The sequence below is a fragment of the Schistocerca nitens genome, chromosome 2, assembly GCF_023898315.1.
Source record: "Schistocerca nitens isolate TAMUIC-IGC-003100 chromosome 2, iqSchNite1.1, whole genome shotgun sequence".
NCBI classification, from domain to species: Eukaryota; Metazoa; Arthropoda; class Insecta; order Orthoptera; family Acrididae; genus Schistocerca; species Schistocerca nitens.
The window spans coordinates 78,343,491-78,360,038 of NC_064615.1; the positions used below are offsets into that span (position 1 = coordinate 78,343,491).

At 45.0% G+C, this 16,548-nt stretch overlaps 1 protein-coding gene across 1 annotated transcript in view; it reads right to left on the reverse strand.

The window, feature by feature from the left end:
• LOC126234845 (serpin B8-like) overlaps positions 1-16,548 on the reverse strand; it is a 75,258-nt gene that overhangs the window by 39,937 nt on the left and 18,773 nt on the right. The window contains exon 4 of the mRNA XM_049943586.1: positions 14,148-14,399. Coding sequence (XP_049799543.1) covers positions 14,148-14,399 — 252 coding nt within the window. The remainder of the gene's footprint in view (positions 1-14,147; positions 14,400-16,548) is intronic.

Genomic DNA, 16,548 nt, shown 5'->3' on the forward strand with positions numbered 1-16,548 from the left:
GTTTCAGTTCAAAGCACACCGGCGCATGTGTGAGGTAATGCTCGTTTTAATGGCAAATCCTTTTACGTTAAAACTGTCCAGGACGTCTACATTGCTTTCCTGAGGTAGAGTTTCCACGTATCCATAATGAGGTTACAAAAGTACTACGATAATTCCATCGATATATTTCGTTTATGAAACTAAATAAGTCACGACTAATGGCAACCTGAGCGCGAAAACCTGTGAAACTGTCTGACTCTGTCCATATGCCGACGGTCTACACCAGAGAAAAAGTATATTATGTATTCAGCGTACCAAAAATAATTAAACAATACACTGAAGCGCCAAAGAAACTGGTATCGGCATACGTGTTCAAATAAAGAGATACGTAAACGGTGCTGAGGTCGGCAACGCCTCTATAAGACAACAAATGTCTGGCGCAGCTGTTAGATTGGTTACTACTGCTACCACGGCAGGTTATCACGATTTAAGTGAGTTTGAACGTTGTGTTATAGTCGACGTACGAGCGATGGGACGCAGAATCACCAAGGTAGCGATGAAGTAGGGATTTTCCCGTACGACATTTTCACAAGTGTACCGTATATATCAGGACTTCGGTAAAACATCAAATCTCCGAAATCGCTGCGGCGAGAAAAAGATCCTTCAAGAATCGTCCAACGTGACAGAAGTGCAACCCTTCCGCAAATTGCTGCACATTTCAATGCTGAGCCATCAGCAAATGTCAGCGTGCCAACCATTCAACGAAACATCATCGATCTGGGCTTTCGGAGCCACTCGTGTGCCCTCACGACTGCGCATCACAAAGCTTTACGCCTTGTCTGGGCCCGTCAACACCGACATTGGGCTTTTGATGAGTGAAAACATGTTGCCTGGTCGGAGGAAACTCGTTTCAAATTGTATCGAGCGGGTGGACGTGTACGGGTATGGAGACAACCTTATAAAGTCATGGACCCTACATGTCAGTAGGGGACTGTTCAAGCTGGTGGAGGCTCGGTAATAGTGTGGGGCGTGTGCAGTTGGAGTGATATGGGACCCCTGACACGTCTAGATACAATCCTGTCTGATCACCTGCATCCGTTTATGTCCATTGAGCATTCCGACGGACTTGAGCAATCCCAGCAGGACAACACGAGACCCCACACGTCCAGAATTGCTACAGAGTGGTTTTTCTGAGTTTAAAGACTCCAGTTGGCCACCACACTCCCCAGACATGAACATTATTGAGAATATGTGGGAGGCCTTGCAACGTGTTGTTCAAAAGAGGTTCAAAATGGCTCTAAGCACTATGGGACTTAACATCTGAGGTCATCAGTCCCCTAGAACTTAGAACTACTTAAACCTAACCAACCTAAGGACATCACACACATCCATGCCAGAGACAGGAATCGAACCTGCGACCGTAGCGGTCGCGCGGTTCCAGACTGAAGCGCCTAGAACCGCTCGGCCACACCGGCCGGCCTTCAAAATAGGTCTCCACCCCTCGTACTCTTACGGGTTTATGGACAGCCCTGCAGGACTCATTGTGCCAGTTCCCTCCAGCACTACTTCAGACATTAGTCGAGTCCATGCCACGTCGTGTTGCGGCACTTCTGCGTGCTCGCAGGACTCTGCACGATATTAAGCAGGTGTACCAGTTTCTTTGACTCTTCACTGTACTACAAATATGTATTGTTTCCGATCTACGTTGTTGCGAAACATGAAAATAAAAAACCAGTCGTATGCAATGCGACTGCATTTCTTTTTCAATGCGGCACTTTCGTAGTTTCCCTTCTTCCCCTCCTCGTGCGCAGATAGTGTGGCGTGGCGTTTGGGGAAGTGTGCAGAGTGTCTCAGCGCTACGGCACTCATCCCTGCCCTGGATACACGGATTGAAACACAAAGTGCTGCGCCGTCAAGCAAAAGCACCACATTTACAAAACGATTTGGAGGGAGAGACGGCTCATATACACTCCTGGAAATGGAAAAAAGAACACATTGACACCGGTGTGTCAGACCCACCATACTTGCTCCGGACACTGCGAGAGGGCTGTACAAGCAATGATCACACGCACGTCACAGCGGACACACCAGGAACCGCGGTGTTGGCCGTCGAATGGCGCTAGCTGCGCAGCATTTGTGCACCGCCGCCGTCAGTGTCAGCCAGTTTGCCGTGGCATACGGAGCTCCATCGCAGTCTTTAACACTGGTAGCATGCCGCGACAGCGTGGACGTGAACCGTATGTGCAGTTGACGGACTTTGAGCGAGGGCGTATAGTGGGCATGCGGGAGGCCGGGTGGACGTACCGCCGAATTGCTCAACACGTGGGGCGTGAGGTCTCCACAGTACATCGATGTTGTCGCCAGTGGTCGGCGGAAGGTGCACGTGCCCGTCGACCTGGGACCGGACCGCAGCGACGCACGGATGCACGCCAAGACCGTAGGATCCTACGCAGTGCCGTAGGGGACCGCACCGCCACTTCCCAGCAAATTAGGGACACTGTTGCTCCTGGGGTATCGGCGAGGACCATTCGCAACCGTCTCCATGAAGCTGGGCTACGGTCCCGCACACCGTTAGGCCGTCTTCCGCTCACGCCCCAACATCGTGCAGCCCGCCTCCAGTGGTGTCGCGACAGGCGTGAATGGAGGGACGAATGGAGACGTGTCGTCTTCAGCGATGAGAGTCGCTTCTGCCTTGGTGCCAATGATGGTCGTATGCGTGTTTGGCGCCGTGCAGGTGGGCGCCACAATCAGGACTGCATACGACCGAGGCACACAGGGCCAACGCCCGGCATCATGGTGTGGGGAGCGATCTCCTACACTGGCCGTACACCACTGGTGATCGTCGAGGGGACACTGAATAGTGCACGGTACATCCAAACCGTCATCGAACCCATCGTTCTACCATTCCTAGACCGGCAAGGGAACTTGCTGTTCCAACAGGACAATGCACGTCCGCATGTATCCCGTGCCACCCAACGTGCTCTAGAAGGTGTAAGTCAACTACCCTGGCCAGCAAGATCTCCGGATCTGTCCCCCATTGAGCATGTTTGGGACTGGATGAAGCGTCGTCTCACGCGGTCTGCACGTCCAGCACGAACGCTGGTCCAACTGAGGCGCCAGGTGGAAATGGCATGGCAAGCCGTTCCACAGGACTACAACCAGCATCTCTACGATCGTCTCCATGGGAGAATAGCAGCCTGCTTTGCTGCGAAAGGTGGATATACACTGTACTAGTGCCGACATTGTGCATGCTCTGTTGCCTGTGTCTATGTGCCTGTGGTTCTGTCAGTGTGATCATGTGATGTATCTGACCACAGTAATGTGTCAATAAAGTTTCCCCTTCCTGGGACAATGAATTCACGGTGTTCTTATTTCAATTTCCAGGAGTGTACAATATGTACAACAGCCAAGAAGGAATAATAAGAATGGACGACCAGGAACGAAGTACTCATATTAAAAAGGGTGTAAGACAAGGATGTAGCCTTTCCCACCTACTATTCAATCTGTACATCGAGGAAGCAATGATAGAAATAAAAGAAAGTTTGGGGAGTGGAATTAAAATTCTAGGTGAGAGGATATCGATGATACGATTCGCTGATGACATTGCTATCTTGAGTGAAAGTGAAGAAGAATTACATGATCTGCTGAATGGAATGAACATTCTAATGACTACAGAGTATGGACTGACAAGGGGAGGCCGCCAATTGTGAAATTCAGATTCGATTCATACTGCGCATAATAAAAGCTCATGGCCAGAGGTGTAATGTGGCAAAGCAGCAAGATGCACTTCTCAGCCGTTGTCGAGAAAATCGACAGTTAAAAGAAACCGTTGTGGTGAAATACTCTCTACGATTAATAGTTTTCCACAGCGTCGTGGCGCAGCGGTAAGCGCTCGGGTTAGTAATCCGAAGGTCGCCGGATCGAATCTCGCAGCGTGCAACTTTTTTTCTTTTTTTTTTAGTATTTGTTTTTTGTAATTCAAATATATATATATATATATATATATATATATATATATATATATATATATATATAATTCCCGGCAATCAGTTGCAACAATTATGCATATAATAAGTTGTTGAAAGTCGTTTGTCGTGGAAAAACTGGTGACTTCGAACATCATTATGTTTTCCGCAAACAAAGTTGTATTTCACAAATGTTATTAATTGTCTTCATAATGTTAACCACGTATAGTTAACGGAAGACGTAGAAACGATATTCCGAAACGAATACGTATGACGTAAGTCAAATGTTCGAATTAGAATAGAGACCCCACGAACACAAATTCGGTGTGGCAGGTATGAAATATAAACTCCATTACTCGCTCGTTACACTTGAAGGACAGATGTTGAATGGGCCGAAACTAGCCGCCGCATAACAGCGTAGTTGCCTGCTAACTTCGAAAGAAGGTAGATGCGGTCCCTAGCGCAACTTATAACATCGTTGAAAATCAGTGCGGATGGGAGAGCTTTGGTACACCCTGTTAAAAAAACGGAAAAATGGAGGCGGTACAATTGGAGAGCGATTCTCCTTCACCAACATGCATAAGCAATTCATTAATAGTTTATATATATATATATATATATATATATATATATATATATATATATATATATATACTACAAAAAACTGATAAAAAAAATTGCATGGCGCGAGATTCGATGCGGCGACCTTCGGATAACGAACCCCAGCGCTTACCGCTGCGCCACGACGCTGTAGAAATTTATTAATCGTAGAGAGTATTTCAACGCAGCGGTTTCTTTTAACTGTCGATTTTCTCGACAACGGCTGAGAAGTGCATCTTGGTGCTTTGCCACATCACACCTCTGGCCATGAGCTTTTATTATGCGCAGTATGAATCGAATCTGAATTTCACAATTGGCGGCCTCCCCTTGTGAGAGTAAATCGAAGGAAGACGAAGGTAATGAGAAGCAGTAGAAATGAGAACAGCGAGAACTTAACATCAGGATTGATGGTCATGAAGTAGATGAAGTTAAGGCATGCTGTTACGTAGGCAGTAAAGTAACCAATGACGGACAGAGCCAGGGGGACATCAAAAGCAGACTAGCAATGGCAAAAAGGGCATTCCTGGCCAAGATAAGGCTACTAATATCAAATATCGGCCTTAATTTGAGAAAGAAATTGCTGAGAATGTACATCTGAAGTACAGCATTGTGTGGTAGTGAAACATGGGCTGTGGGAAAACCGTAACAGAAGAGAATCGAAGAATTTCAGATGTGGAGCTACAGACGAATGTGGAAAATTTGTTGGAATGATAAGGTAAGGAATGAGGAGGTTCTGCGCAGAATCGGAGAGGGAACGAACACGTGGAAAACACTGATAAGAAGGAGGGACAGTATGATAGAACATCTGTTAAGACATGAGGGAATGACTGCCATGGTACTAGAGGGAGTTGTAAACGGCAAAAACTGTAGAGGAAGACAGAGATTGGAATACATCTAGCAAATAATTGAGGACGTAGGCTGCAAGTGCTAGTCTGAGATGAAGAGGTTGGCACAGGGGAGGAAATCGTAGCAGAGCGCATCAAACCAGTCAGAAGTCTGATGACGAAAAATAACAAGAGCAAATTTCGTTGCCAGACAGAGACTCGAACTCGGGACCTTTGCCTTATGTGTGCAAATGCTCTACTAACTGGGCTACCCAAGCACGACTCAGAACTCGTCGTCTCAGCTTTACTTTCCTTTACTTTCGCCAGTACCTCTTCTCCTACTATCAAAATTCACAGAAGTTCTCCTGCGCAACGTGCGGTACCAGCACTTGTGTAGCAAAGTACGTTGCGGAGACATGGCTTAGCCACATCCTGCAGGATGTTTCGAGAACGAATTTCTCAATCTGCTCCGGAGTATGGCCTAACTAACAACTTCCTGGCAGATTAGAACGCCGAGAACTTCGTTCCGAAACGTCCCCCAGCCTACGGCTAAACCATGTCTCAGGAATATACTTTCTTCCAGGGGTGCTAGTCCCGCAACTTACGCAGGAGAACTCCTGTGGAGTTTAGAAGGTAGGAGACATGGTACTGGCAGAAGCATAGCTTTGAGGACGGGTCGGGTGTCGAGCACTTGCCTGCGAAAGGCAAAGGCCCCGAGTTCGACTGTTGGTCCGGCGCTTAGTTTTAAGATGCGAGGAAACTTCATATCATTGGACACTATGCTGCAGAGCGAAATATTCATTCGGGCTATATTTTAATTGTCTGTGCCACATGATATTTATTGTATGTTTAAGGTATCTACATCTACATCTACATGGATACTCTGCAAATCACATTTAAGTGCTTGGCAGAGGGTTCATCGAACCACCTTCACAATTCTCTATTATTCCAATCTCGTACAGCGCGCGGAAAGAATGAACGCCTATATCTTTCTGTACGAGCTCTGATTTCCCTTATTTTATCGTGGTGATCGTTCCTCCCTATTTACGTTGGTGTCAACAAAATATTTCCGCATTCGGAGGAGAAAGTTGGTGATTGGAATTTCATGAGAAGATTCCGTCGCAACGAAAAACGCCTTTCTTTTAATGATTTCCAGCCCAAATCCTGTATCACTTCTGTGACATTCTCTCCCATATTTCGCGATTATACAAAACGTGCTGCCCTTCTTTGTACTTTTTCGATGTACTCCGTTTAGTCCTACCTGGTAAGGATCCCACACCGGGCAGCAGTATTCTAAAAGAGGCCGGACAAGCGTAGTGTAGGCAGTCTCCTTAGTAGGTCTGTTACATTTTCTGAGTGTCGTGCCAATAAAACGCAGCCTTTGGTTAGCCTTCCCAATATTTTCTATGCGTTCTTTCCAATTTAAGTTGTTCGTAATTGTAATACCTAGGTATTTAGTTGAATTTACGGCTTTTACATTAGACTGATTTATCGTGTAACCAAAGTTTAACGAGTACCTTTCAGCACTCATGTGGATGACCTCACACTTTTTGTTGTTTAAGGTCAACTGCCACTTTTCGCAGCATTCAGATATTTTTTCTAAATTGTTTTGCAGTTTGTTTTGATCTTCTGATGACTTTATTAGTCGATAAACGACAACGTCATCTGCAAACAACCGAATACGGCTGCTCAGATTGTCTCCCAAATCGTTTATATAGATAAGGAACAGCAAAGGGCCTATAACACTACCTTGGGGAACGTCAGAAATCACTTCTGTTTTATTCGATGACTTTCCGTCAGTTACTACGAACTGTGAGCTCTCTGACAGGAAATCGCAAATCCAGTCACATAACTGAGACGATATTCCGTAAACACGCAATTTTACTACGAGCCGCTTGTGTGGTACAGTGTCAAAAGCCTTCCGGAAATCCAGGAATACGGAATCGATCTGAAATCCCTTGTCAATAGCACACAGCACTTCATGTGAATAAAGAGCTAGTTGTGTTTCACAGGAACTATGTTTGCTAAACCCATGTTGACTGTGTGTCAATAGACCGTTTCCTTCGAAGTAATTCATAATGTTTGAACACAATATATGGTCTAAAATCCTGCTGCATATCGACGTTAACGATATGGGCCTGCAATTTAGTGCATTACTCCCACTACCTTTCTTGAATGTTGGTGTGACCTGTGTAACTTTGCAGTCTTTGGGTACGGATCTTTCGTCGAGCGAACGGTTGTATATGATTGTTAAGTATGGAGCTAATGCATCAGCATACTCCGAAAGGAACTTAACTGGTATACAGTCTGGACCAGAAGACTTGATTTTAGTAAGTGATTTGAGTTGCTTCACTATTCCGAGGATATTTACTTCTACGTTACTCATGTTGACAGCTGTTCTAGATTCGAATGCTGGAATATTTACTTCATCTTCTTTTGTGAAGGCATTTCGGAAGGCTGTGTTTAGTAACTCTTCTTTGGCAGCACTGTCTTCGATAGTATCTCCATTGCTATCGCGCAGAGAAGGCATTGGTTGTTTCTTGCCGCTAACATACTTCACATACTACCAGAATCTCTTTGGATTTTCTGCCAGATTTCGAGACAAAGTTTCGTTGTGGAAACTGTTATAGGGGTCTCGCACTGAACTTCGCGCTACGTTTCGAACTTCTGTAAAGGATCGCCAATCTTGGGGATTTTGCGTCTGTTTAAATTTGGCATGTTTGTTTCGTTGTTTCTGGAACAGTGTTCTAACCCGTTTTGTGTACCAAGGAGGATCAGCTCCGTCGTATGTTAGTTTATTTGGTATAAACCTCTGAATTGCTGCCGATATTATTTCTTTGAATTGAAGCCACATCTGTCTACACTTGTATTATTAATTTGGAATGAGTGAAGATTGTCTCTCAGGAAGGCGTCAAGTGAATTTCTATCTGCTTTTTTGAATAGGTATATTTTTCGCTTATTTTTCGAGGATTTGGGGATATTGTGGTTAATAAATGCTGTGAAATACAGAGCACATAATCAACACAGTTCTACATTTCCCCACAACTCCATAACAAAAGTAAATATGATAATGGGCCACAGAGACTACACGAGCCTCCACACAGACAGATGGGAGAACGGAACTCATGGCTGGTGAAAAAAATCGCCGGCGTCACGTTTCCTCTGGACGCTGTCCCCAGACAAGTCACTCAATATGGAGCGAGAGAAATTGTTTAAATGATAATTTGGTGTACAAGGCATTCTGACGAAGGGCTTAGTAGGCGCCTTAAGAATTACGTCACCAGCCAACACAATAAGAGAAGCTGCCTCTACTAAAGTGGGAAGTTCCGGCAGATTTTTTTTTTTTAATTAAGTCAGCTTGGAGTGACAATTTCAGATGATGCACAGCATCTTCGATTCTGATAAGCAGAGGCACTGAGGGCTGCATATTGAAGTCGTGCAATATTTTTTTATCTTTCACTGAATGTCAGCAGCATCGCCGGCCAAGGTGGCCGAGCGGTTCTAGGCATTTCAGTCCGGAACCGCGCGACTGCTACGGTCGCAGGTTCGAATCCTGCCTCGGGCATGGATGTGTGTGATGTCCTTAGGTTAGTTAGGTTTAAGTAGTTCTAAGTTCTAGGGGACTGATGACCTCAGATGTTAAGTCCTATAGTGCTCGGAGCCATTTTGTCAGCAGCATCTCAAACATCAAATAAAGGCGTCGACATGCGAACCTGGACAAATTAATGACCGCAAAGTAAGTATGTTTACGAGAGTTGTTGATCTGAGACACTACTACTACTTCTTCTTCTTCTTCTAGTGTTCAAACCTGAGGCTGGTTTGCAGCAGAGCGCCATTCCCTTCTTCTGTCTGCCTTCCTCTTCATTTCCACGCACGTGTTACATCTAACATTATTCGTGATCTGTTGCATGTTTGATATCCTTGGTCATCCCCGCCGATTCCTTTCCTCAATAGCTCCTTCTGCCACTGTTCCAATGATGTTGTTGTGTCTTAGGATGTGCCCTGCAAGTTTTACTCTTCTTGTTTGGATGTGCCTGCACAGAGATCTGGTTTCCTATACTCTTCTAAGCACCTCTTCATTTGTTGCTTTGCCTCTCCAGCTGATCATCATACTTCTATAGCACAACATCACCAGGGCCTCTAGACGTCTCTCTTCTCTTCCCACTGTCAAAGTTTCACATCCGTATAGGGCTTCAACCGAAAGCTTTCATGATACGTTTCCTTATTTTCAGACTGATTTTCTTGCTGTTGACTAAGTTTCTCCTCAGATTAAATGCAGTTTTGGCCCGTTGTATTTTCCTTAGCATCTCTTTACGGCTTCTAACATCCCTTGTGATTTTGCTTCTCAGGTAGGTAAATTCCTCTATCACTTCCAGCTCCTCTCTTCCAATTCTCATTTTCAGAGGTTCACATTCTGCTTCTGTACTACATACTATGCCTTTAGTATATTTCTTGTTTATTCTCATTCCCTGCTCACTGCATAGAATCCTTTCCATTGTTCTGAAGACTTCCTCTAGATCTTCTTTTGTCTCCGTGACTATTGCAATATCATCTGCATAACGTAGCATCCTCCCCCCATGAACCATGGACCTTGCCGTTGGTAGGGAGGCTTGCATGCCTCAGCGATACAGATAGCCGTACCGTAGGTGCAACCACAACGGAGGGGTATCTGTTGAGAGGCCAGACAAACGTGTGGTTCCTGAAGAGGGGCAGCAGCCTTCTCAGTACTTGCAGGGGCAACAGTCTGGATGATTGACTGATCTGGCCTTGTAACAATAACCAAAACGGCCTTGCTGTGCTGGTACTGCGAACGGCTGAAAGCAGGGGGAAACTACGGCCGTAATTTTTCCCGAGGGCATGCAGCTTTACTGTATGATTAAATGATGATGGCGTCCTCTTGGGTAAAATATTCCGGAGGTAAAGTAGTCCCCCAATCGGGTCTCCGGGCGGGGACTACTCAAGAAGATGTCGTTATCAGGAGAAATAAAACTGGCGTTCTACGGATCGGAGCGTGGAATGTCAGATCCCTCAATCGGGCAGGTAGGTTAGAAAATTTAAAAACGGAAATGGATAGGTTAAAGTTAGATATAGTGGGAATTAGTGACGTTCAGTGGCAGGAGGAGCAAGACTACTGGTCAGGTGACTACAGGGTTATAAACACAAAATCAAATAGAGGTAATGCAGGAGTAGGTTTAATAATGAATAGGAAAATAGGAATGCGGGTGAGCTACTACAAACAGCATAGTGAACGCATTATTGTGGCCAAGATAGATACGAAGCCCACACCTACTACAGCAGTACGAGTTTATATGCCAACTACCTCTGCAGATGACGAAGAAATTGAAGAAATGTATGATGAAATAAAAGAAATTATTCAGATAGTGAAGGGTGACGAAAATTTAATAGTCATGGGTGACTGGAATTCGGTAGTAGGAAAAGGGAGAGAAGGAAACGTAGTAGGTGAATATGGATTGGGGCTAAGAAATGAAAGAGGAAGCCGCCTGGTAGAATTTTGCACAGAGCACAACTTAATCATAGCTAACACTTGGTTCAAGAATCATAAAAGAAGGCTGCATACATGGAAGAAGCCTGGAGATACTGACAGTTTTCAGATAGATTATATCATGGTAAGACAGAGATTTAGGAACCAGGTTTTAAATTGTAAGACATTTCCAGGGGCAGATGTGGACTCTGACCACAATCTATTGGTTATGACCTGTAGATTAAAACTGAAGAAACTGCAAAAAGGTGGGAATTTAAGGAGATGGGACCTGGATAAACTAAAAGAACCAGAGGTTGTACAGAGTTTCAGGGAGAGCATAGGGGAGCAATTGACAGGAATGGGGGAAAGAAATACAGTAGAAGAACAATGGGTAGCTTTGAGGGATGAAATAGTGAAGGCAGCAGAGGATCAAGGAGGTAAAAAGACGAGAGCTAGTAGAAATCCTTGGGTAACAGAAGATATATTGAATTTAATTGATGAAAGGAAAAAATATAAAAATGCAGTAAATGAAGCAGGCAAAAATGAATACAAACGTCTCAAAAATGAGATCGACAGGAAGTGCAAATTGGCTAAGCAGGGATGGCTAGAGGACAAATGTAAGGATGTAGAGGCTTATCTCACTAGGGGTAAAATAGATACTGCCTACAGGAAAATTAAAGAGCCCTTTGGAGATAAGAGAACCATTTGCATGAACATCAAGAGCTCAGATGGAAACCCAGTTCTAAGCAAAGAAGGGAAAGCAGAAAGGTGGAAGGAGTATATTGAGGGTGTATACAAGGGCGATGTACTTGAGGACAATATTATGGAAATGGAAGAGGATGTAGATTAAGATGAAATGGGAGATACGATTTTGCGTGAAGAGTTTGACAGAGCACTGAAAGACCTGAGTCGAAACAAGGCCCCGGGAGTAGACAAAATTCCATTGGAACTACTGAAGGCCTTGGGAGAGCCAGTCCTGACAAAACTCTACCATCTGGTGAGCAAGATGTATGAAACAGGCGAGATACCCTCAGACTTCAAGAAGTATATAATAATTCCAATCCCAAAGAAAGCAGGTGTTGACAGATGTGAAAATTTCCGAACCAACAGTTTAATAAGTCACAGCTGCAAAATACTAACGCGAATTCTTTACAGACGAATGGAAAAACTGGTAGAAGCCGACCTAGGGGAAGACCAGTTTGGATTCCGTAGAAATGTTGGAACACGTGAGGCAATACTGACCTTACGACTTATCTTAGAAACTAGATTAAGGAAGGGCAAACCTACGTTTCTAACATTTGTAGTTTTAGAGAAAGCTTTTGACAATGTTGACTGGAATACTCTCTTTCAAATTCTGAAGGTGGCAGGGGTAAAATACAGGGAGCGAAAGGCTATTTACAATTTGTACAGAAACCAGATGGCAGTTATAAGAGTCGAGGGACATGAAAGGGAAGCAGTGGTTGGAAAGGGAGTGAGACAGGGTTGTAGTCTCTCCCCGATGTTATTCAATCTGTATATTGAGTAAGCAGTGAAGGAAACAAAAGAAAAATTCGGAGTAGCTATTAAAATCAATGGAGAAGAAATAAAAACTTTGAGGTTCGCCGATGACATCGTAATTCTGTCAGAGACAGCAAAGGACTTGGAAGAGCAGTTGAACGGAATGGATAGTGTCATGAAAGGAGGATATAAGATGAACATCAACAAAAGCAAAACGAGGATAACGGAATGTAGTCGAATTAAGTCGAGTGATGCTGGGGGAATTAGATTAGGAAATGAGACACTTAAAGTAGTAAAGGATTTTTGCTATTTGGGGAGCAAAATAATCGATAATGGTCGAAGTAGAGAGGATATAAAATGTAGACTGGCAATGGCAAGAAAATCGTTTCTGAAGAAGAGAAATTTGTTAACATCGAGTATAGATTTAAGTGTCAGGAAGTCGTTTCTGAAAGTATTTGTATGGAGTGTAGCCATGTATGGAAGTGAAACATGGACGATAACTAGTTTGGACAAGAAGAGAATAGAAGCTTTCGAAATGTGGTGCTACAGAAGAATGCTGAAGATTAGATGTGTAGATCACATAACTAATGAGGAAGTATTGAATAGGATTGGGGAGAAGAGAAGTTTGTGGCACAACTTGACCAGAAGAAGGGATCGGTTGGTAGGACATGTTCTGAGGCATCAGGGGATCACCAATTTAGTATTGGTGGGCAGCGTGGATGGTAAAAATCGTAGAGGGAGACCAAGAGATGACTACACTAAGCAGATTCAGAAGGATGCAGGTTGCAGTAGGTACTGGGAGATGAAGAATCTTGCACAAGATAGAGTAGTATGGAGAGCTGCATCAAACGAGTCTCAGCACTGAAGACCACAACAACAACAATGTAGCATATCTACCTTCTGCAATTAATTTTAATCCCCACCTAAGTAGTTTCTCGACCTTGGTCTATAGCTTCCTTTATGTAAGCGATGAATATAAGAGGAGAGAGAGAACATCCTTGTCTTACACCTTTTCTAATATTTGCTTTTTCCTGGTGACAGTTCCTAAACAGCGCCACCTCATTCTTTGTACTTCATTCCACTTTTCCTCGGCACTCTGAACGTCTCTTGCCAGATAGCGCTATCAAATGCCTTCTCCAGGTCTGCAAAGGCAATGTAAGTTGGTTTAATTTTCTGTAATTGGTTTTCGATATGAAGTCTCAATGCCAGAATCGCTTCTCTTGTTCCTAATCCCCTTCTCAAACCAAACTGATCTTCACTCAGCATATCCTCCACCCTCTCTTCAATTGTCTTCAGAATTATTTTTATGAAATTTTTTATGCATGTGATATTAGGCTTAAAGTTCGGCACTGTTCACAATTTTGGTATGGGAACAATGATGGATTTCTGGAACCTTGTCGGCATCTCTCTCTACTAGGTGATCTAAATATGGCTCAATATTGAAATATTGAAACATAGGTAGATGTCACCGTGACGAGTTAAGGGCTTAGCACTTTTTGTGAGGATGGGGAGTGGTTCTGTAGCTCAGGATAGGCCGCCAGAGGTTGGGATGGGGTAATAATCCTTTCCTCTCTTAGAGCTTAATACCGGCAGGAAAACGAGTGCCTACTTTGAATCCATTATACGCCTGCGAGGAATAATGTGGCAATGAAACTATAAAATATCGGATAATGAATGACTTAATTTTCTTTTGGCGGTTAGGTGACAGGCACATTTAGGTCTTTATCATTTCCATTTAATAAGATAAGTAGCAAAAAATAAAATAAATTACAAACGTACAGTTTAAGAAAGCTATATTACCTTTTCCAATTATATCTTTTATCCTTCCATGAGTTTTATCTTCAATCCAGTCATTAATTGTTTTCCTGGACTGTTCTACATCACCAAAGCTGAGCTGCTCGACTCCAGCAAGGAACCTGTCAGCCGTTTGCCGGAATTCCTTCTTGATTTCGAAATCATGCAGAAGATATATTTTGTTGGCGATGTCAAGTAATACATTTTCAGATTCCTGGCAGAAAAGTTTGCACTTTAGTACCATAAAAACAAGTTTGTCTGTATTAATAATTAAAACTTATTTAGGCCTCCTAATTACTGTATGCAAACTATGATTATTGCTATAATAACGATAGGAACTTGGATTCAAGAGCCGGCCGGGGTGGCCGAGCGGTTCTAGGCGCTTCAGTCTGGAACGGTCGCAGGTTCGAATCCTGCCTCGGGCATGGATGTGTGTGATGTCCTTAGGTTAGTTAGGTTTAAATAGTTCTAAGTTCTAGGGGACTGATGACCTCAGAAGTTAAGTCCCCTAATGCTCAGAGCCATTTCAACCATTTGGATGGTTTTCGGAACCTGTTATGACTTCCATCTGTGAATAAATTATTAATAGCTACTGATGGCGGCAAAAGCACCACAATTACAAAACGATTTGGAGGGAGAGACGGCTCATATACACTCCTGGAAATGGAAAAAAGAACACATTGACACCGGTGTGTCAGACCCACCATACTTGCTCCGGACACTGCGAGAGGGCTGTACAAGCAATGATCACACGCACGGCACAGCGGACACACCAGGAACCGCGGTGTTGGCCGTCGAATGGCGCTAGCTGCGCAGCATTTGTGCACCGCCGCCGTCAGTGTCAGCCAGTTTGCCGTGGCATACGGAGCTCCATCGCAGTCTTTAACACTGGTAGCATGCCGCGACAGCGTGGACGTGAACCGTATGTGTAGTTGACGGACTTTGAGCGAGGGCGTATAGTGGGCATGCGGGAGGCCGGGTGGACGTACCGCCGAATTGCTCAACACGTGGGGCGTGAGGTCTCCACAGTACATCGATGTTGTCGCCAGTGGTCGGCGGAAGGTGCACGTGCCCGTCGACCTGGGACCGGACCGCAGCGACGCACGGATGCACGCCAAGACCGTAGGATCCTACGCAGTGCCGTGGGGGACCGCACCGCCACTTCCCAGCAAATTAGGGACACTGTTGCTCCTGGGGTATCGGCGAGGACCATTCGCAACCGTCTCCATGAAGCTGGGCTACGGTCCCGCACACCGTTAGGCCGTCTTCCGCTCACGCCCCAACATCGTGCAGCCCGCCTCCGGTGGTGTCGCGACAGGCGTGAATGGAGGGACGAATGGAGACGTGTCGTCTTCAGCGATGAGAGTCGCTTCTGCCTTGGTGCCAATGATGGTCGTATGCGTGTTTGGCGCCGTGCAGGTGAGCGCCACAATCAGGACTGCATACGACCGAGGCACACAGGGCCAACACCCGGCATCATGGTGTGGGGAGCGATCTCCTACACTGGCCGTACACCACTGGTGATCGTCGAGGGGACACTGAATAGTGCACGGCACATCCAAACCGTCATCGAACCCATCGTTCTACCATTCCTAGACCGGCAAGGGAACTTGCTGTTCCAACAGGACAATGCACGTCCGCATGTATCCCGTGCCACCCAACGTGCTCTAGAAGGTGTAAGTCAACTACCCTGGCCAGCAAGATCTCCGGATCTGTCCCCCATTGAGCATGTTTGGGACTGGATGAAGCGTCGTCTCACGCGGTGTGCACGTCCAGCACGAACGCTCGTCCAACTGAGGCGCCAGGTGGAAATGGCATGGCAAGCCGTTCCACAGGACTACATCCAGCATCTCTACGATCGTCTCCATGGGAGAATAGCAGCCTGCATTGCTGCGAAAGGTGGATATACACTGTACTAGTGCCGACATTGTGCATGCTCTGTTGCCTGTGTCTATGTGCCTGTGGTTCTGTCAGTGTGATCATGTGATGTATCTGACCCCAGGAATGTGTCAATAAAGTTTCCCCTTCCTGGGACAATGAATTCACGGTGTTCTTATTTCAATTTCCAGGAGTGTACAATATGTACAACAGCCAAGAGGGAATAATAAGACTGGACGACCAGCAACGAAGTACTCATATTAAAAAGGGTGTAAGACAAGGATGTAGCCTTTCCCACCTACTATTCAATCTGTACATCGAGGAAGCAATGATAGAAATAAAAGAAAGTTTGGGGAGTGGAATTAAAATTCTAGGTGAGAGGATATCAATGATACGATTCGCTGATGACATTGCTATCTTGAGTGAAAGTGAAGAAGAATTACATGATCTGCTGAATGGAATGAACATTCTAATGACTACAGAGTATGGACTGACAAGGGGAGGCCGCCAATTGTGAAATTCAGATTCG